Below are 22,656 nucleotides of genomic sequence, written 5' to 3'. Positions count from 1 at the left end.
GGATTGTGTTTACTTTATTACTAAAACACCGACACAAATTAGAGTTTATTATGAAGACATTAACTTGTAATATGGTGGGGGCCATGCATTTACTAAAAATGCTAATATTTTCCTGTCAGGAAATGATTTCTTATGAAGGAGATTGTGGATAGAGGATTTAAGCGTCTCTGGCATCAGTCAGTCAGTTCAGACTGAAGTTAAAGAGAAAAAAGGGCGAGAGAGAAATGAGGGCGCCTAACAAAGGCTGGTACCGTTCTGTTTGATAAGCGATCATTATCAGCCACAAGCAGCAGAGCAGAAAGCCTCACACACACACTTTGGTGTTTGTGTGACACTTAAAACCAACAATGCCGGGCAGCACACCATCGCCCATTATGTTTTATGTTAATGCATCCCTGAGGCTTTTTTTTGTTGCCAGCGAGCAGACAGCACATCATTGAAACGGCGACGGACACGACATCATCAACACCTGTGCAATCTAATGCACCTTTGCAAAGAGTTCCATTTTCACATTTTGCCTGAACACCTCAGTTTTTGCTTTGGTGTTTCGGCAAACCCACGTTTCTGGATTTGACTTCTAATGATCAATATGTGCCAATAGTCCGCATGTAAAAGTTTAACCTTCTCATTTTTAGTATTTAGTGTAGTTTATACTTGTAGTTTATACTTGGCAGAAACATCTCTCAGCAGAGCTACATGAGGACACTGAAGGCATTTCATCTGCATTTTGTTTGGGAATTTTGGATTTTTAGCAGCGTGGGACAACTCCACAGACCAACATGTGCACATGGAATAGTGTGGGGTTATTTCAGTATTTTTTATTTTAACTACCATTATGTCATTAATGCATAATCACCATTTACTCACTAGACTAGATATAGTCTTAGATTTGGATATCCTAATATCACATAAATGTTGTCTTGTGTGATGCAACTTTCTGATCTTCCCAGACTGTTCTATAGCTGTTCTATTAATTGCATTTACACACTTAGTCATTTTATTCACATTACTGATGATTATTTATCAGAAATGTAAAGCACCAATGGTCAAACCTATATCCTTGCAATGTTGCTATTTGATTTTCTCCATGTCGCCCTGCCCTACCGCCATTCCCCAACTTCTGAACATGGAGTGATCTTCATTGTACAAAATTATAGAACGGCCATCTTCTTTTACAAAAAGATTGCAGGGTGTGATGGGACAAGAAGGAGCAGTCGGCTGTTAGACGGAGAGCCGCAGCTGCACATCTCCAACTCCTCAGCAAGGGAACCAACTGAACTGCTGCTGTTGTGTGGAGAAATACTTGCAGCATGTGCCGCTTGAAGCGAGATTACAGTTGCAGTTATATGGTTGACTGACTTCTTTATTAAAACATGTGATTGTTTGTTTGCACTGTAAACAGATAGACTAGTTGCACTTTAGTTATAGGCGCACTAACTGAAATTACTGTCTGTCGTAGCAATACACTGTGCTTGCTGTTTAACTTTAAGGATTATAAATAAAACATAAAACATTGTCGAGACTTTATTTCTCGAGTTTGTTTAACATTTTCTGTATGCACAGTATGCGTTGGAGAGACTTTTTGTTTGTGGCCCACTGAAATGCCAAATACTGTAATTAAAATGATTGTCATGCACAATGCCAATACAACAGTCAACGATGGATGCGGATTTAGGAACAAGCTGTTTCTGATCAGCTGTGCTGCCTGCTGTCAGCCCGGCCAACTCCATCATCAGTCACGTCCCTTTCGCCCTCTGGACAGCCGCGATTCCTTCAGCTGTCGGATTAGCCGCAGGCTCGCATCACCGAGGGTAAATACTGCTATTTGCATCGCCGCTCCTCGTCTGCGGAACGGCGGCTGTACGTCTTGGGTTAAGGATAGAACCGGCGTGAGAAAACAAGCCCACGTGTGACGAAGGGCAGAGAAGTTTTCAGACTGCAGGCAGGGTAGTTTTTCACTGTCTGGACGTTACAGAGAGGTAATTAATAAGGGCACACTTTTTTAATCAGACTCATTATTGGTCTTTTAGCAAGAGAGGACTTTCAGGGGGGAAGCAATTAATCTACCATTGTCTTGTCTGTAAATGTTTGGACACGCATGCACACACACACACACACACACACACACACACAGACACATGGACACACACACACACACACTAAATTACATTTACTTTTTATCATTCCCTATAGCCTCTGTACCTCACTCCTTGACCCCCATCAATACTTGACAGTTTTGGAAGGCTGCACTAGTCAACTTGCTTGTTAAGTATTCATAACAGAATCAGTTGGTTATTGTTTGACACTAAGCCTGTGTTGTTGCTTTTTTGTAATACGTTCTGTACTTTCTAAAAGAAAACTACAATTACCGCCTCACGGTTGTATGAATCCACCAACCAGTCATGTTTGCATCCATTTCTTTCCAAAACATAACCACTTCATCATTTTATCCTATGAGACATGTTTGTGAAATTGTTACGACAAAAATTATGACCAAAACATGTTCTGTGAGGTCACGGTGACTTTTGTCCAATGAATTTAAAGCAGTTCAAGTGGATTTTTTGCCAAATTCGAAGAAATTCTCTCCAGGCTTTCCTGAGGTGTCTCGAGAAAGGGACTGACGTGATGTCACAGTGACCTTTGAACAAATCTAAATCAGTTCATCTTTGAGTCCAACAGACGGGTGTAAAACCCCAAAACATAATGACTCCGTCGCTGAGGCATAGAAAAGTACAAACTTATAATTATCTCTGTATGCTGAGTCTGACATGTGCCGTGTCCGAACATCAAGTACGATGCACATACTCAATATGTGCACTATTGTTCAACATGCTTTTCTGTGAATAAACAGTAGCGTGTATTTCTTTAGCCGCTAACACTGTAGTTACCGTTTCACGAGTGGCTCCTTGCTGGTTGGAGATGCCTAACCTTTGTCACATGTGCCAACCTCATGTGACCAAACTACAACTTTAAATCATAAGAGTGGCCACTACCCCATTGCATTGTAGAGTCTAGTGTTTGCAAATTGATATATATTCAATCGGAAATAGTATGCAATTCACATAACATTGGTTTCATACGAAAGTATTTGACATACTAAAAAAGTCTCACATGCTGTTTTAGCGTACTAAATAGCATGTTGGTATGGCATTTCAGACGCAATTTAATCAGTATTTGAGCTGCATTTTTAAGAGACCCTTTGTGCAGTATATTCTTCATTATTCAAAACAGCGCTGTATAATATCTGTACAGAAATGAGACCACCGAGGAGGAAATTTGTTTGTTTTATGTTATGCCGTTTTACAGCTTCATTGTTCACTTGTTGCATTATGGCAGTTGCACATTGCCTCCTCTGACCGACTCCGGCGCACGACTGTCTTTTCTTTATGCTCCACAGTCCACTGCGTTGCTGTGTGCCCCCATAAGGTGCATGTCGTACACCGCAATGCAAAAATATTTGCTCGTGTGAACCCGAAAGAGAACAACATCCCAGTAGCTCCCACTACCTGCCCTCACCGATTCTCTCCTGAGGAAAAAGATGATCTCGACTGTATGACACGCTACAGAGCAGCGTGGAAGAGGCCTCTCCGTGAATGCCTCCAAAGTCAAACAGAAACAAAGGAGCCATGCAGATCGTTTTCGGACCAAAATGACATCCTCGGCGACCAAATTGGGACTTTACCAGGAGAAAAAAAAAGAAGTGTTACGGTTGCCAGTAATGGAGGCTCACAATGTGGTTCCAGTTTGGCCTCCACAATTGATCTCATAAGTAACTCAAGACCGAAAAACCTCCTCACATTATGACTCTGTGGCCACAAAACCAGACACTGTCGCAACATGTCCAGGATAATGCAGTTTGCACAAAAAGGTAGGAGACAGAAAAGATCTAAAAGTCTGAACGCTTGCATGGCCACAGCTCAGAAGAGAGAGAGAGGCCTGCCGAGAAGTCTGAGAAGAAGGCCTGCAGCCACGACAGTAACCGGCAACCAACACTTGATCTTCTGTTTTATTAGGGTTGATTAGTGGCCAGGTCATTTCATCACCTGGCCACTGGTTTCACAAATCATGCCTTGTTTGTTTAGAATTAGCCTTTAAGATCCCCTTTAGAAATATTTTTTCAAGACATAGAAAAATACTTTGACTTCATAATTTACACTCTTCAGTCCATATAAATATGCAAATATCTTAATTTTGTTAAATTTTAGCAGCTGAACTCAAGATGTCTCCCACTTCCTGTGCGTCTCCCACGACTTCGTCCCATCAAAGTGTCTTTTGAAGAAAACACCCAAAGGCACCGCAATGCAACTGTGGTCAAATAGAAATGAAGCAAACACAGTGCATGAATATGACTCGGATAATAAAACACAACAGCGAGATAATGATGTCAACAAGGAAACAGTAAAGTCGCTCATTAAGTATGGCACATGAGCATTTATTTTGTTAAGAGACGAGCAGGGTGAGTCAGCATGCATTTACAGGGCATTAACCCATCTGCTGATTTAGTTCTCGTAAAACAGACTAACGAGCCTCGTGAACTTTATGTTTGTTCATCAATGGCTTGCAAGAGGGTCGTAAAATGAAAAGATGAACAAAGTTTAGAGTTAACACTGCATTTCGGCAAGTTGTTATGGAAATTTGTTGGAGATGAAGCTCAGCCACAAGGGCAATAAACAAGGAATTATCAGCAGCGTGTGCTGTATATTCAGATCAGGGAGTTACAAATTAAAGAAACAAAAGTCATAGGTGTAAAACATGTGAATATGGATCACAAAGAAAAGATCATTAATATATCAGTGCTGTTCTACTCTTATTAAGAATGGAGTAGTTGTGTCACAGAGGGGATTGATTAAAAGCAAATTAGTAGCATCTGAATGAATAGTGCTCCATCGTTACCCATCCACTGTGGGTTTGAAAAGGTTTTCATCATCCCGCTACTCTGCGTCTCCAAGGACCCCTCCAAATAACAGAAGGAAAAAATCCAATCTAGTTTATGTTTAATTATTCTCTCTATCAGTACTTCAGACACAAATGAGAGGCACGCGCGCACACACACAAACCTGTTTCTTTCTCTTGCGCACACAGAGATAAAGAAATCCAAGAACCTGCCCACCCAAACCACGCACAAACCTATTCTAGCGAGGTTATTGTAATTTAAAGAACATTGTGTTATTTGTCTCGGCTTTCAGACGCTCGTCTCTGAGATTTATGCCCCTTCCCCAGTTTTTTGCCGGTAAAAGAAGTTTAGTTTGTGGTGCTAACAAAATGCAACAAAAATTACTTTTACCTGGACAAATAAAACCAAAACTCTCTTCATAGCCAGACAGCACTTATTGTAGGTGAGAAAATACATTCTTCTTCTGTAATTTCACAGACACAATCCTTTACCTTGATCATTCAAATGTTGTAACCATTGCCACAATACTAGCATGTTGATATTTAGCAGGTATATTGTTCACTATATAACCACCTTTGTTTCGCATGTTAGCATGCTGACATTTGCAAAGTACAGCTGAGGCGGGTGGTTTTGTGTTCGATGGAATGTTCTCAGTTGTGCACTTATTTTGTCATAACATGTAATATTCATACGTAGTATTGAGAAAAGATGATAGACAACGAATATTTTCGGGATTACCCAATTCATTAAAATTCATTCTGAGGGGGACATGTGTCTCCCAAACGTCATGTAATTTCACTCGAATGGCAGCACTGGAGGAAAAGTCAGTTGCTTCCCAAAGTCACTTGTCCTCTCATATTAGTATTAGCAGTAGCAGTAGTTTTATTAGTGATATTATAAATCAGTAATGTACTTGAATCACAGAAAGTATGAAGACACTGTGTACACCACCAGCTCTCTGCCAGGGCTCAGCCTCTCAGGGGACTTGGATGCTGTTTTGAAACACCTGCGTCAAACTCGCATCATGTCAAAACGAATACATATTTTAGAAATCAAGGCAGCCACAAGGACAAAACCCCAGGACACCCGGCTAGATCAGTATCAGCCGCTAAGCTGTAGCCCGAGTCTATCAAAGCCAGACAGTGTCTCATTGTTGCCTCCTGCTCCCCGTGTGACGCTGATAGCATCAAGTGAAGCAGTTTGCCCTGCTGAGCCCCAAAGTGTCGATCAACACCAAGATATATGTAATCGTATGTCTCTCATGAGATGGCACTGCTGAGTGAATCACAAATGCACCGGAAAAAAAAGACATTTTATGATGTAAACAAAAGGCAGTTTAATTGTATTAAAGTCTTGTATTAAAGGGTTTAATTTACAAAAATAATTTAAATAAAATCCTTGAAATTTAATTTGGTTGAAAAAAGAAACGCTGCCTTGGCTTAACGCATGCGGCGTGGTTTATATGATGATTGTATGCCTTCATTTGAAAGTTATAGTGGAGAGAGACAGGACAGGTGGGGAAAATGCGTAGGAGAATGACAAGCAGGAAAAGGTCCGGCCAGCCGGGGAATCTGCGCCCATGTGCTGTGCAACCCAATGACTCGGCCTGTATCGTTTGTTTGCCCTTCGTTAGAGAGAAGACAGCACACGGACTGTACATTGGGAACATTGTGATTGCATGCTCAGTTTCTCAAACGCCATGGCAACCAGGAAGCCCTAAATGTACTCAAGCAAGTAAAAACAAAAGGCCTTCAGGCGAAATAATGAAATTTTTTTTCTTCATTTTGACTTTGAAGTGTATTCAGAAACCAGATTTAGTATACTGAGGCTGAATTTGGGGGAAAAGTCTATTGTCACTAGAAACATTCGTCGATTCATACTCAACGTTTGTGCTGTCGAGGTCCAACTTTGTCTAGTGGGGTGAATATTAAATATGCATCTCAGTAAAAAGCTGATAATGCATGACGGGATTGGGGAAGCACTCTGTGCAGTACAGTGCAGCCTTTGCTTAACCACAATTAATGCCAATAGGGAAAGTGCATTAAGGTATTTCTATGCTGGATCCTGTGTGTGTGTGTCTGGGTTTAGTTTTTAAGTCTCACTGCAGCAATCGAGTGAGACATTCAGGAAAGATAACGTGTTGGGATTCCATTTAAAACACACATGTAAGGAGGCAGATAGGGTACAAGTGACAAATGTATTTCACTTCATAATACTTCATATTTGTAGGAGCATTCAAAATAAATTTACACCACTAACTTCCCGTCAGCACGTCGCCACAGAGCCCGGTGTTTACATTTACCATCTGATGCATTTTTAGATATAATAACTGTGATTTACAGGAACATCAACAACTTACAACGCGGGCTGTCGTTTGAGGTGCTCATTATATCATCAGACGGAAAGCTAAATGAATAAATTAACACTCTGACACTAGAAACCGCCTGTAATTACTTTTGAAAATGCCTGTCAAGTGCTCAACAACACATTTATTAAAAGCATAATTAGAAAGTAGAAAGGCCCTAAAATGCTTCGCACGGCAAACATTCAACAAAGGCAAACGCGGGTTACACGTGTACATGAAAATATTTTAAACACTCACCTTCCACAGTCTCTCCACCCGGGACAACTTGCGTGATTTCATTGTGACGGAGTGGCCGCATATGGAAAGGGCGAAGGAGGAGTGATGCAGATGCAGAGAGGGAGAAGTGAATAATGACCGGGTCATAAACGGGACACACCTCAGCTCTCAGTGAGAATTATTCCATAGTCAGCATCTCCGCACTAACTTCCACACATTAAGTTGGAGTGAGTGCCCACGTGAGTGAGTGTGTGTGAGTGGTGTGTGTGTGTGTGTGTGTGTGTGTGTGTTGGCATGGCCTCGAACTGAAACACTGCCCAGCTTCCTCAAGTAAAGACCACATCATCAGGCGCACGCCCCCAGAATGCTAACGAGAATTCGACACCGCTGCCAGATGAGGTCACGTCCGAGCTTAGAGGGAGAATCAGGCAGAGCAAGATGTCCGACAGCCGTTGACGTCCGCACGAATCCCTGAAACACAACCCCGGAAGAGGAGAGCGCGGGGGGGGGGGGGGGGGGGGGGGGGGGGGGGGGGGGGGGGGGGGGGGGGGGGGGGACGTAGCCAAAGCCCTCGGCCCCCTTCACAACAATCAGTACTGAACCACTTACCCGAGCCATTAGCCACATCTAGCCGTTCAGCAAAGATCAGCATTACACACCACGCACTGAGCTCGGCCACTTTATGGCGCTTTTTACCCAGGGTTGTTTATCCTGTCTCCCCTCTGCTTTTCTCCCAGGAGCAATTTACCCACAACGCCAACTTTCTGGATTGATAAAAAGCATTGGTCATGCGGCTCGACAGGCCAAAGGGGACAGAGACTGAAGCTAATACCTGTGAGGCGTCACTAAGTGCAAATACTATCGGTGCCCTCGAGGCTTCGCAGAAAACTAAAGCTATATATTATTTCTGCTCAAAACTTAATAAAAGGTCAACAATTTGATTTCCAGATACATATTATGCCAAAAATCAAATCAACTGCCATTCAGGTCGAAGTCTATCCGACAATAAAACATCATTGAAATCACGTTATCAGAAGTCTAGCCGACCGACGGTCAGACAGGACAGACGTGTAGCGTTCCCTGGGAAGCGGATGATTTGTCTCTGTTTGTCTCAACCCATGAGCCATAATGCCTTCCTCAACACATTCAGCAACACAGTCTCTGTATTCCCATGATGCAACAGACAATGTGGTGAGGGAAGGAACATCAATCATTGCGGTTCAGCTTTCCCGTCTTTGGTCGGGTACGATTTGACATGCTGCCAGCTCTGGAGTAGGGAATCACTCAATAGCGCTCTCCCCGTTCTTTCCACCTCCGCTATACACCAAACAATCATTATCTTCCCCATCTCGGTTCTGCTCCATGAGCGCTCCACACTGAACATCACCCCAGAAGTCGACGCTCGACTCTCAGCTCAGGGAAAAGCAATCTTTTTCCTCTCGTCCCCGGAGCTCTGGGTCTCATTCAAGACCCCTGACTCCTGGCTTAGAGGGACAGGAGAGAATTATTGACTGGAGATGATGATGTAGAGGTAAGCATATTCACACGCACACACCCACCCACACACACACACACACACAACACACTACCAATTCAGAACTAAGATGCTGGAAGTAACTTGTCTGACCGGACACATTCGTGTTGAACCCTCAGGCAGAAGTTTCCAAGCTATACCAACCCACCTTTATGGCTGAAGCAACAAAACGTAGCTCTACCGTGGCTCCTCGCAAAGACTACAATGCACAGAAAGGTCTGGCGAGGATGCAACATTATTAATTGTTATTCAATAGAAGACTAAACCAGAGCCTAAAGGCAGGAAAGGGCCGCTTAGGCGTGGCTGAACCCATACTAACAGGTGTCACAGTGGGCATTTGGACTTTTCAAACACACGTAACTCCATCCATCATGGCTGCTTTAAATCTTTCCTCTGGGGTCCCGGTTTGGTTTGCAAGTTGCGCAAGACGAAATCTAAAATTCAAGCACAGTTACCGCATAAGAACACTAATACAAGCTCTCTTACACCCCTGCAGTGACACCGTTGCTACAAATGTACAAAAGCCAAAGTTACTTGTTGCTCCGGCTGTCGTCCTCCCCCCCCCAGGGTTTACCACGCTGTGATGCGACCCGGTTGACTTTGCACATCTGCCTTTCTCTTTGCCATTGCGTGTGTTTTGCATGCGTTTGTGCAGCGGTTCAATTGCGCCTTTGTCTGTGTCTGCTTGCGCTCGCCTCCCAGGGGTGTGTCGCTGCTGTATCATGGCATGGTCGATAAGCGAGCCTGGCCGTGTGACACAACGGATTACCGCTGGCTGGTCTCAGGCTGTGAGAAGGCTCGGGAGAAATGTCAGCTCTGCTCCACTGCTCTAATTCGAGCTGACAGATATTTCCTTCACTTGCTTTAAAGTTCTGTCTTCATTATTAATGATCTAGTCCGGAATATTTTCTCTTTTGATTAGAAAAGAGAGCATTTGTAAACAAGAGGCGCTGCTGCGCAGCAACAGAAGATGAGAGTTTCGGTAAAAGGGAGAACCCAGGGCCTTGCTCAAAGACACTAAAGCAAAAGACATCGCTGCTGGAGGATACATTGGCCTCTGGCATCTGAAACACCCTCTGCAACTGATATGATAATGTGATCTTTTCCACCCTCTTGAATTAAACGTGGTAATTAGGCAAGGCCGCTGATGATTTCTCGTCTGCCAGAAAAGGCCGTTGTCTGTGACTGCAGGTCAGAAATCCCTCAATTTGGCTGATGTTGCAAGGTGAACATATAACCTTTACAATCCAAATGTGACATTATGTTGCTCTTCTCGGATCTTGTCTAGACACTTTTAGCTGTTGCAGCTGGCTGGTTTTAGTGACTAGAGGCTGTATAGGAAACCATAGCAACTTGGTTTTTCGTTTGTCTTTTTTGGGACAAGTAGGATTTTAGGCTTTATTGGTACTGGGAGCACAACGATGGCAACTACTCAGTCTGTGTGAACCAGAGCCAAAGCCTGAGCTCACCTACTGTACTGTGTGTTGATGTGTACAGTGTGAAGTGCACTGATTGGAACACAACTGTCTCTAGTGGCAAAACAGAAACAGTGCATGGCAAAGTTGTAAAAAATATATAATATATAGTGCTTTGCATTTTTCATGACAACTCATTGCTTACTCAGAGCTGCACTGGTGTTTATCAACCACACAACTAATAATAAAGCTGATCCTCAGTAAAAACATAGCCTAAAGTTGTCCAACAAACAAACAAACAAACAAAAGACACTCTTTCGAAACCGATTTAGCGACACACTCACATACAGTTAAAAAGAAACCGTCACTATCCACAGAGAAGATTCTGTGGAGTCAGCTAATCTCACGAGAAGAAGATGTGACTGCCATCAAGAACAAGATTAACACTATTTTACTGCATGAATAACTAACTGGTTAACTTTTGGCAGCACAGATTATGAAAACTGTTAAAATATCAGCAAAAAGCGAAGACGATTTCAAACATTGATGTGAATGAAACTCAAAACAAAACGCCCGCGTGGAGGCTTCATAACAGCCGACGATATGTTTGTTACTTCACTTGAACGTCAGAGCGGAAAAGGCTTCCACGGGAGACTGAAGCTGAGTATCGAACCATTCTGCAGGATGCTCGTCTCATCAGGGTGTCATAAGGCTGCTCTGTATTTAAACACTGACTAATCTCCACTGTCAGCTTGTGTAATAACAAAGTAAATCATCAAGGGGAAGAGGCACAGCCTCCCAGCGAGACAGCAGCCTGCCGACTCACTGTTGACAGGTCCGTGGAGGTGGTGGGGGAAGGGGCAGTGTGGCGGGGGATGATTGATGGCTTGTCAGCAGAGCGTTGAGTTGCTGTTGAGGTGCTGTTGAGATGCCCTCTGGAAACAGAGGAGCGAGAAGAAAGGTTCATGACGAACGAGTCTGCAACCAAGTTCCTGAAACATGAGAGGCTGATATTCAAAAGAGCCAAAGGGGAATGACTGTTTTCAAAATAGAGGGCGGGGAAGGGGGAGGGGGGGGGGTTATCACGTCATGATTTGTTACGGTGGATGTATGAAGCATGACGTCAGCAGGGTGCTCAGTGTGCAATGTGAGCGCTGCGTCATCTCCAGATGGCGGTCAGAGTCATCAGCGAGCAGCAGCGTGTGTTCCCTACAGCCTCACCCTCTCCACCTTTGCAACCATGGCAACGGCGAGCAAGTGGTCCTGCTGAGGATGCTGCGCTGGCCCGAGGGGAGGAGCTGGGTGACAGAGCGTTTGCCCTTTCAAAGCGTCACGTTTTTCTTTCTTATTTTATAATAAAAATGTATTCAGTTTGACTTTTATTTACTTGGAAATGGCTTTAAATATGTAACTGTTTTGCTTGTTGCTGTTTTTTGTTAAGTGGTCTCTGAAAAGTGCTCTAAAAATGAGCACCATATGTCTTGTATTTAAGCTCAAATTTGTTATTAGGTTTATAGGCTCTATGATCCAGCCAAAACCTGAAAGCCAGAATACATGTTTCTAAAATGACAATGGGTCAATTGACTGCATGTTATGTGAAGGGGGTCACAGTGATAATCCCACAGATAATTACTGTATCACAAACTCTGCAGTTCTCCTCAGCTCTACAGAGCGTTTTCAGCATCTCTCAATATCACTGTTTGTTTTTGGGGGCTTTTATTTTTTTATTAATTCTCAACCACTGTCCATTACCTGATAAGCACGAAACAGTAGACAGACAAAATAAGTGAGTTGCTGAACATAGTAAAGCATTCAGCAGCTAAGGAGACCGCTATTTCTCCCAAAGTCTGCTGGAGAGAGAAACCGAGCGAAACGGAGTGTTACTATTGGATTTAAGTTGGTCAGGTGGACAGACACACGACTCCAAATAAAAGCTAATGTTGCTCCCACTTTGACCCCAAGTGGCTCGATGGTCAATTCAGGTTTACGAACAGAACGCGTGTTTCTTTCCGAAGGGAAGACAAAAGACTCGTGGGAAATGTCCCATGAAGTTTCCATTTAAACTGTGTAATATGTCTCTGCCTGTGTTATTGCCAAATAAAACAGCAGGTAAAATGTGACATCAACACCAAAAACAAAAAAGCCAGTTGTTATAAAACATAAAACAAAAGGGTTCCCTGCTGGACTGCAGGTGTAAGGCGCTGACCATGAATTATAAAGTCACTGTTTCCAATCCAGCCTCTCTCTGTGCCCTCATTTCCTGTCGTCTCTTATCTGTTGACTCTCCACAAGCACCGACAACTCAAACGTATTTGAGCTGTTCACAACACCAGCATGTGTCCCACGAAGCGCACGTGCTTTGACTTCACATCTGGCTTTTTGCACTGGACTGTGTTGTTTTTCAGGGAGGCCGTCATCATCACACCATAGTTTTGGAAGAATGCAGCGGGTAACGAAGAAGCTGCAGCGGCGGCGGCGGCGGCCATCGGTTAGCAGTCAGCACCTGAAGCACAGAGATAATGAGGACGGCCCATCACACCTCGCTGCCCTTTTTCTTTTAGTCTGGCTGCTCTTGTTGAGCTCCTCCTGGTTGATTTATCTGAGCTTCTGGATCTGGGAAGCACACCGCGAAGACTAAGACTTGGGAACTGGGCCAAACTGTTTTACTCAGACCTGGAGTATATGTAAGTAGAACGCACAGTTAAGTGCATATGAGGACAGGCAGGGTGTGTCTCTGTGTGCGTGTGTGTGTGTGTGTGTGTGTGTGTGTGTGTGTGTCAGCCCTGGGCAGTAGTATCTGAATTAAATTTGACAGATAAATCACACTCATGATGATTAATGATTACTTTGTTTGAACTCCCATTGTCCCGCAATCAAAATCAGGACAACTTAATTATGCTGACAATTTGACCAAAGTGAATCCTAAAATTAAAATGAATTAAAAAGATGACCGCCATCGAGGTAGGATGACACTTTACAGGATGAGCTCCACAATACCCCGCTAACAATGGTAAAACTATAAAAACACTCAAGAAATCTCTACATAGAAACCTTGTAGCTCACGGCGCCGCGTGTCATCCCCGGAGATGTAGCCTGTGTAACCTCCATGTTTTAAAACCAAGTCTTTGCCAGCAGAGTCCTTGGGGAGAATATCCTACTTTCCCTCAATCAAATTGTAAATTCCAATACATTTTCAAATCAAAATTGTTTAGCCTTGGAGGAGAAAAAAATTATAATAACTAATGCATTGTCAAGCAGCATATGCCAGTCTCAGATTAAGAAACCCAGTGGGAAATAAGCTTTTCACTAATGACTGCTTAAACATGAATTCACAGTTTCCGTCACACAATCAAAATAGGCAAGTAAGACTAAAAATGTTGTTTGCTGATCAAATATGTATTTATTTATAAAAGATCAATATAATCTTATTCAGTATTGATTTCTTTCTGTAATTATTATACAGGCCAGTAGCTGATTTAGGTTACGAGTAAGTGTTCTGACATATCCAGCTTGAGGCCTTAATTATGAATCAGTAAAATGTGAAGCTCATTTACATAACTCACAGGTAACGAATACCAACATTTAGAAAGCACCAAATAAAATAGGACTCTAAAAATGCAAGCTTCAGTTTGAGAAGAAGGACGTTTGACTGAAAAACATGGAGTTAAACAATTTTTCATGGCACTAAAAAATGTTTGTCTGCTATTGGAAGAGTTATTTCTCTAAAGGGCATTACCTCCTTTGAATCTCTGATTTTAAGGACTAATTATTTTCAAGGGAATTGCTTTGAAGTTTGGTCTTATATTTTAATTCACATAAAGAAAATTGGAAAATAAACATAAATGCTATTTTTACCACAAGAATGTGCTGTTGTACTTGTATTTTATTATGTTTAATCTCTGTCTGTCGCGCAGATTTGTTCTTTTATCTGTTTTTAAATGATTTCCTGGAAAAGGTGTCATCTTGTGTTGCACTCTGATCGTTATATGTTGAAAAATTTAACATTTTAACATGTGCATACAATTCAGAGAAAACGCGCATGAATCAATAATAAATAAAATTGTTACATTTCAGTTGTCGGCTATCAATGTGAGACACAAACACAGAGAAATGTTTACATTTTCTCTCCTTTTGTCTGTGAAGAAAGAAAAAGTCAATACAGGTCGGGTCATAAAGGCTCCAGTCCAAAGGGGAAATGTCAGCGTATTTCACTTTTACAGACAGCAGCCATTAATTAAGCACACTTGTGGGTTTCTATTAGCAGTAAAGTGTACTGACGAGGAGAAATAACTATCGCTGAGGTGACTCAAACTCTAGCAGAGAATAGTTATGTCTTTAGAGCACAGCAACTTTTAATCAATCAATGCAAAACACACACACACACTCACATACATACACACTCACACACACACACACACATACACACACAGACAGCTTACGTAAAGTGAACAGCTTTTACCAAAAAAACTAAATATTTCCCATACCAGCTTTGATAAAAACAAGTTGTTGTTTTCTTTAAGCAGCTCAACTTGCATTTGAAGGATTTTAGAAACAAGCTAAACAACCGTGCAGGTAAATATTTGGATAATTGAAATTAAATTGACATTTCCAAATCAATTTGTGCCCTCTCCCTCTGCAAAATAAATGGAAACAGTGCGTTAAAACCAGAGCGGGAGTTGGTGTAGGAAATAGTCTCCTCATCTCCTGAGGCTAAAGGCAATTTCATGCTCCAGCACGACTCAAGGGGAGATCAGGGCTAAAGGTGACCTCAAGGTTAACGGTGCAAACCTAATAAATATGTTGGCAATCCAGCAGCACAATAGCATCTCCTGCATTGTCACACTCCTAAAATCCAATACCACAGTTTAATTGCAAGGGGAAATCATGATTTCGAATTTTGCAGCAGTGAATTATCTGAAAATGAACATATAGAGGCTCATAAAGGAAATGGGGGGAGGGGGAGGGGGGGGGGGGGGGGGGGGGTGAATATGGCGAGCGCCGTGTTGAGCCTGTTGTTGTTGACAGCCCCGAGCAGTGTCAGAGTTCAGCCTGTTGCCAACCTTATCGCCTGATGTGACGGACATCAATAATTCAGAGAAACATCACGGTGCTGGCAGCTATTTAAAGGCAGTCAAGTACACTTGTGTTCGCTGTAGGTTTGAACTGCCGTCATCATGCAAACAAGCAATTACGCAACAAGTCACAATTAGAATGGTTTTCAGTCAAACCAAAGACTGAAGCCGCTGTTTTAACTTGTTGTGAACCTCTTTTGTTCAAGGAGGGCTAATCAGTGAATATCTGCCTTGGATGTCTTCGGTTGTTATTTGAAGAAAAAAGCATTTTCTATTGGAGGGGAGCTAAGAGAAAGAAACTGTTGGAAAGACAACCTGGACTTTTACAACTTAAAGTGGTACAAAGCTCTATAAATACGGTATCTCCAGTGGGCAAAAGTAAAGCCTTACCTTCAAGGAGGCTAAATCTATCAATAAGTCAACTATCTCATATCAGGGACTCTGACCGCATAAACAGACGTGAGGGAGAAGTGAAGCTGAATCCTTAGTCACAACACAGATCTTCTCATTGTTGCTTGATAGTAGGTCCAAACTTATAACCAGTAGCAGCTCAATGACCACTGGAGTTGATGTTTGGTGTGCTACTCATCAAAGAGTCCCCTGTGGCTACATTTTGATTTCCTAGCTCCAATGCATTTTACTGCCAAGATGGTGACCAGCATAAAAAAATAAAAAAAATAAAAACTTTAAAAACATCAACATGAAAAATAAATAAATCACAGTTTGCCACAGTTTATGACCAAATGATGTTCGTTTGCCATTTTCAGCACCACGGACAGCGCAAGGCTCTCTCTATACAGGCTCTCTCTATACAAACACACACAGAAAATCCCATCACACGATGGTGGTTTTCACATTGTCGTCGTCTGTTACACAATGCTGTGGATGCTCCAAAAAAACAAACAGACGCCATTTATCACCTTCTTAGTAAAGAAGAAGGTGATAAATGATAAAAGACCCAAGTGAGCACACACACTTTCGCAGGCCCACTTATCCAACATAATCTGAAGATAGCTTGACAGAGAAAAAACAATGCAACAAAACACAACAAAAACACACATTATAGCAAGAGTTAGTTACACTGCCAACTGCACTACTTGACAAACCGATGGTAAAACCAATAAGTGAGTTTCTATATCTCCAGGGATATACTCTTGACTTAATAATGTGTGTGTGTGTGTGTGTGTGTGTGTGTGTGTGTGTGTGTGTGTGTGTGTGTGTGTGTGTTATCTAAACTAAACATATGGATATTGTTTTATACAAGGGAGGGTTGTGTCGGCTAATAAAGTAGAAGTGTCTTACATCCTCATCCTCCCTCGAGCTTTTTTTGCGGTACTGGCCGTGAGGTTTGCCATCGACGAGTTGCTGAGGGGTCTTCGCTTCCTCGTCTGTAACCTGACCACCGAGAAGGTGACTGGCCTCAGGTGGGTGCGGGAAGGAATTGGTCGTGCTAATCTTCCCGTTGAATCTCTGATACAGCGAAGCCATATTATAGGTCCAGTTGAGATAAAAGCAACTTACAGCATGTCAGAGCCACAGACGGGTCTTGCCTGAGTCGAGTTTCTTTCCCTTTTTTTTGAGGGCAGGTCTAATGGTTTTCTGTGCGCTTCGAGGAGAACCGATGGCAGGCAGCCAGTTTTCACCTCCGGTTTGAAGCAAAAAAGATAAGGTGGAGATACCGAGCTAGTAAATACGCATCTGTGGAGAGTGGATGACTCACAACCTGAAGTGATACACCGATAGAAAGCGGAATCCTTCGCGGCAGCGACGTCCTTTTTAGCTTTTGTCCGGGCGCGCGGCAGACTGGTGGGCTGAAGGTGTCAATAGTTGCTCTCATCTGTATTCACAGCACGCTGTCTCTCCAGTTTCCTGATGCCGCCTTACAGCGAGGCGGCGGGCGGATGCGCTGAGTTTCCGATCAGATACTCGATCCCCCAGCAGACTGCCGGCGATTGTCCGCGAAATGAAAAGAAATAATGTTTCGACACTTTCGGCTCGGTTTCGGTTTGGCGGACCGTCCTCGCGCGTGTGCGTGCGTGTGTGTGTGTGTGTGTGTGTGTGTGTGTGTGTGAGAAGGACGCAGGGAGCTCGGCGGTGTACTCTCCGCAGACGCGCTCTGCATGAGAAGTGACCAGCGCCGAGAGAGCATGCGTTACTGTATTGCGTCGATACTGTCACCGCACTTCTCTGGGTGCCGTTTTTACGCACAAACACGCCGCCGGCGCTGCGCGAGTTTCACCCAATGTGGCCATTTAAAAACGTGTGCTTGACAAGGCGCACTCGTGTATGATTTCATGAACGGGGTCTTGAGGTTTTCTCCCAAATGATTGTAGGCCTATTTGGTCCCGACGGAGCTCGAGTGCCTCTCTGTGGCGCACTGGATTAGGGCAGGTTGACCACACCTCAGGTGTAAAACAACAACTACTCTTGTTTTTGCTCACGTCTTCTGAGAACATTGAGATCTCAAAACTTAACTTGAGAACAATACATCTGCTCGCCAACATTCTTTCCAATGACCAGAAAACAGTCACGTGCGGCAAATATGTTTGTTCTGCATTACAATTAAATGCATTTCCTTAAGCTTTCCTTAAAATCCCTGACAGTGATAATTAAAAACATGAAAGTGTCTCTTCCCTGTTGCACGCAGTTTTCCTTTTTCGATCATATATGTTCAGTCAGTCCACAAGTATCATTCGGCTCATACACTACAATTCATGCTTGAAATGCTCACAGAGAGTCCAAAGATATGCAGCTCTCTGATAAATGCAGAATATTGGCTTATATGTGGTGGAGGGAGGGGAAAGGCTCTCGAGTCAAAGTGTTACAATCTGTGCCATCCCTGTCACGGACGCCACAGGCGAACACCCCACAGCCTCTCACTGTGACAGCTCAAACTATCACTCCACCGAGGAGAGATGCATTTCTGTGAAATAGGTCATCTTCACATGGTACAACTTCAAAGCAGCACTAAAGCATGGCTCAAAATAGCCCCTCACATGCTGTTGAATAGCTCTGTTTTGCATCTTCCATTAAGTGAAATCAAGTTCATTTTGCAATATATTGCAGAGAGCACTCAGGGCAGACTGAAAACCAATAGCAGATATGAAAATATTCTATATTTGACATTGAATAAAGAGCGAGTTTCCCCCTTTTTGACAAATGGTGAGTCATTGCTGCTCGGGGCTCACTGAAACGTGACTTGTATTATGAATATCACTTCTTTAATAGGACATTTATCTAGAATACAGAATATTGATTTCAAAAGGTTTGGTCATCCATTCAAAAAAGAAAGAGTATAGGACATTACTGCATTTGTCTAATTCCCTCCCATTTCTCTTCACTTGGAATCAATTGTCCTTTCACTTTGAGTATGATTCCTAAACAAACAGAACTTGTTTGATGCATGTTTTTTAATTGCTGCAGAGATTTAGGTTGCGGGCTGAGCTTCCGACAGCATCCTCTTACACTTGCCTTGGTCCCTATCATCATTAGTTCCTCTAGTTCATAAATGCATTTCCTGGGTCTGCGCACCCCTGGGGAAATAGGTCCAAGTCACTTGACATCCATCCCGGTCTGCCAGATAGATGTCTTCCAATCTCCACCACCTTGTTGGGGAGCTATTGTGAACTGCCTGGCTGCTTTAACGCTCCCCTCAGGACCGCGCCGGGCTCAGTGCGACTCCCCATATCGCCTCCTCGCAGATACAGCAGCATGGAGCTATAAGCCTTCCCCACTCTCACAAACATTACTGCAGTCAAGTGCATGCATTATTAGAGGCAAAAAGTGGAGAGGCATGTAATAACAGCTATAATGATGATGATGATAGCTGCAGCATACCTCTGCGGGTAGCTAATAGTGCTGTTGGAGGCAGTACAAGTTAATTCAGGTGTGATATGGAACATTGTAATTATGTGTCAGGGTCATAACAGATGTATTTTAATCTGAATGACATAACGCACGTCTGTGCACTTTATTACGCTGTGAGTGATGGCTTTAGGGCTCAGTAAACATGGGTGTAAGAGAGATTTAGACACAAAGGTAAGCACATAATTGAACTGAAAGTGCACAGGTGTTATCTTGCTGTATAAAGAGCTGTTCATATTTGCTTTCCCATTATTGTTGAACGGAAGTTAAAATACTAGTTATCACATGAGCCAAGGAGCGCTGCAACACTCTGAGGTAGCTTGCAGGTAAAATTTAGTTTTGTTGGCGAAAAAAGAGTCTGAGAAACAAAAATGGCAATGGTTGTACAGCATGTTATATAATAGTAAAAAGTGTTATATCAACTATTTGCGCTTTCTAATATTTCGGTCTTTTCTTTAAAACTCACTGTAACAACTCAAGAAAATTCCATGAAGCGTGTTTAATCCCATTTCCGGATCAGGGGAGATCAGTCAAATAAAGAAAAGATATTTGTTTAACCTCAACAGATGTGACGATGAAGTCTCGACAGAGTCGTCGGCGCTTGAACTATACGGCGAGATTTGTAATCGAGGGCCGCCTTTCCCAATCAGCAGCAAGATAAATCCCCCCGCTGGAGTCCAGACCTGGTGGTGGTCCTGGATGAGCTGATGAAGCTGATGGGTCTGCGAAGACTGGCCGTAGATGGGGAGGTGGAGGAGTGTGTTGCACGCTTGGACACACAGGACATCCAGGCGTGCATGGGTTTAAGAACGGTTTTACTGAAAGCACAGAATGAAAACTCTTTTCTTATACATATTCAAAGAACATACCTGCTTATACTGTCACTTTAACAACTTCATTCTGCACATTCACACAACTCATTCTCACAGGTTACCGGTGGTTACCATGCTGTTTCTCGTTCGCTAGCACGGCTCGGTGATGCTCTATAGCCCCTTCGACACACCATGACATTCAACTTGCGCAACTCCGATATACATTCATATTTATATTACTGACGGTTATGATCCATGTCGGTTCTTTTATACCATTTTCATCACTTTTACTCACCTGAAAGCACAGGAATACATTCAGATCAGCAACTGCATGCTGCAGGCTGTTTTAGTCAACTACTGAGTTAAACAAGGGTAACGTTTTCCCTCGCTTTCTTCCCGAAGGACCCCTGAGCTGACCCAAGTGCCTGCATGAGCTTTACTCATCGTAACCAAGCATTAACCTTCTCACACAATTCAAGCCTCCATTGCAGATACACACATGCCAGGTGAATAAAGGAAACAATTAACAATCAATACAAATAATAAATACATGAGAATATTGAGGTGTCAATGTCCAGTTCCTGTTATTGTGTCCATTGTTAATGAGGGCCCCACAGGTGCGTAACAGCAACATGTGAATGTCATATTTAAAAAGAGACAGACGCAAGATGATAGGCTAACGATGTAATTGTTTCGTTGTGCTTATTGGATAGAGGAGAGCCGCTGATTTAAACAGCTGATGTCCTGATTGACAGCCCCGAACAATGACAGTAAGTAAATAATAAGTGAGCATGTGTGAGGAGTGATTGGCTGATGTCTGAGAAATACATTACGGGCTTAGACATGCAAGAGTATAGTATTCCTGACTGAATTTGCGCTAGAGCGTCATTTATAGTATTTTCCTGTGAAAGAATATGTGAGACAGAGTTAAGGGTGATGAGCTGATAAGCTCGCTGTCACACATGATTCATTCTATGTATAATGCGACGCACTCATGATGCACACATTAATGTGATCACAGGCCAACTATAGTTTCCATCAGTATGCCACACACAGCAACGAAATGACTCACAAATTAATTTGATGGAAGAGCGAACGGATCAATCAATCAATCAATGTCTGGTGGGAGTGCAGTAGCCTAATATCTAATTTCCTCTGAACATCACTTGACTGAATAAGGAAATTACCACGCCTCCCTACATGCATGTAAGAGTGGATTTATTTACAGCCGACCATAATCACATCATTTTGCACTATTTTCCATTTGGTATTAGCAGGACGCTAATGATTTCCCTTGATGCTGAGCTGAGTCAACCGTAGCAACCGTTTCTTTTTCTTTATTATTCACCCTGCTGACTGTGCTTGGCTTTCTGGTGGCCTGGCCTACATATTTGATCTTAAAGCAGTTCGTTACTAGGCCGTAAATAAGTTACTCTCATGTTGTCACTGACTGAGTTGTGTCCATCAAATAGTTCCAGTTTTAAAGCAGGAAGTGCACGTCATCAACAGATAAATCGGAGGCCAAACTGTAACACAGCTGCGTGGCAACGATACTGCGTGAGTTAAAAAAGGGACAGGGGCATGCAGTTGTTCTAAAAACAAGTGCAAGTTAGTTATTTATAATTTGCCCTGCTTAACTAACTCGGTCCACTGTGGCAATCAGTGTAACATGTAGAGTCATAACTCAGTGGCATCACAAAGACACAATATACGTCTCTGGTGTCCATCACTGGATTAACGTCCATAAACCCGACTCATAACTCGAGAACTTGCCAGAGGTTTACTATGTCTAAGTAATACAGTGATAGTTGTCTATACATCCATTGCAAACAGATACTGCTAATAGATAATTTGGCATAATTTTAGTGCTGCAATTTAACCCAATAAAATATAGGCTAAGAAATGGGGCTCAAGTTGCAGCCCGTTGGTACCTTTCCAAACTACTTCCTGTTCCCAGAGTCCCCATTTTATGAGAACTCTAGTTCCAAAGTTTCGAGCCTTATTATCCCCTGAATAGCAGTAAGACAAGTAATGATAATAGGACTGACAAAATATTAACATTACCTTTTTTATGTTGCAATTGGGGGACTTGCTATAAATCAGATAGATAGTCAATTAGATATATAGAAAGATAGTTAGACAGACAGATACATCCAGTTATCCGAATGAGCATCTTATGCTTAACATAATGGACACATAAGCAATTTAAAATCGACCTTTCCCATCAGGATCACAATGTTATATTGAACATGTCTAGAAATAATACCCATTGCTCCCTCTCTCAGAAACATCTCCCTATGTCAGTGTTTATCAAAATCTAATTATGCCTCACTGAAGGCCAAAGTCAATAGGGCTGTGCAGAGGAAGACGTTAACACTGATTTACACCCCAACACTATATAACAACTCTTGGCTCATTTTGGGGACTTGAAACAACGGTGGATTCAATTACTGTGTGCTGCAAGTCACGACACTTTATTACAAT

At 42.7% G+C, this 22,656-nt stretch overlaps 1 protein-coding gene across 1 annotated transcript in view; it reads right to left on the bottom strand.

The window, feature by feature from the left end:
• LOC117746457 (dipeptidyl aminopeptidase-like protein 6) overlaps positions 1 to 16,984 on the bottom strand; it is a 58,036-nt gene extending 41,052 nt beyond the window's left edge. Inside the window, exon 1 of the mRNA XM_034555595.1 lies at positions 16,799 to 16,984. Within this exon, the coding sequence (XP_034411486.1) occupies positions 16,799 to 16,984 (186 nt within the window). The remainder of the gene's footprint in view (positions 1 to 16,798) is intronic.
• Positions 16,985 to 22,656: the final 5,672 nt, after the last annotated feature.

The sequence above is a fragment of the Cyclopterus lumpus genome, chromosome 17, assembly GCF_009769545.1.
Source record: "Cyclopterus lumpus isolate fCycLum1 chromosome 17, fCycLum1.pri, whole genome shotgun sequence".
NCBI classification, from domain to species: domain Eukaryota; kingdom Metazoa; phylum Chordata; class Actinopteri; order Perciformes; family Cyclopteridae; genus Cyclopterus; species Cyclopterus lumpus.
This window is presented reverse-complemented; position numbering and strand designations above follow the sequence as displayed.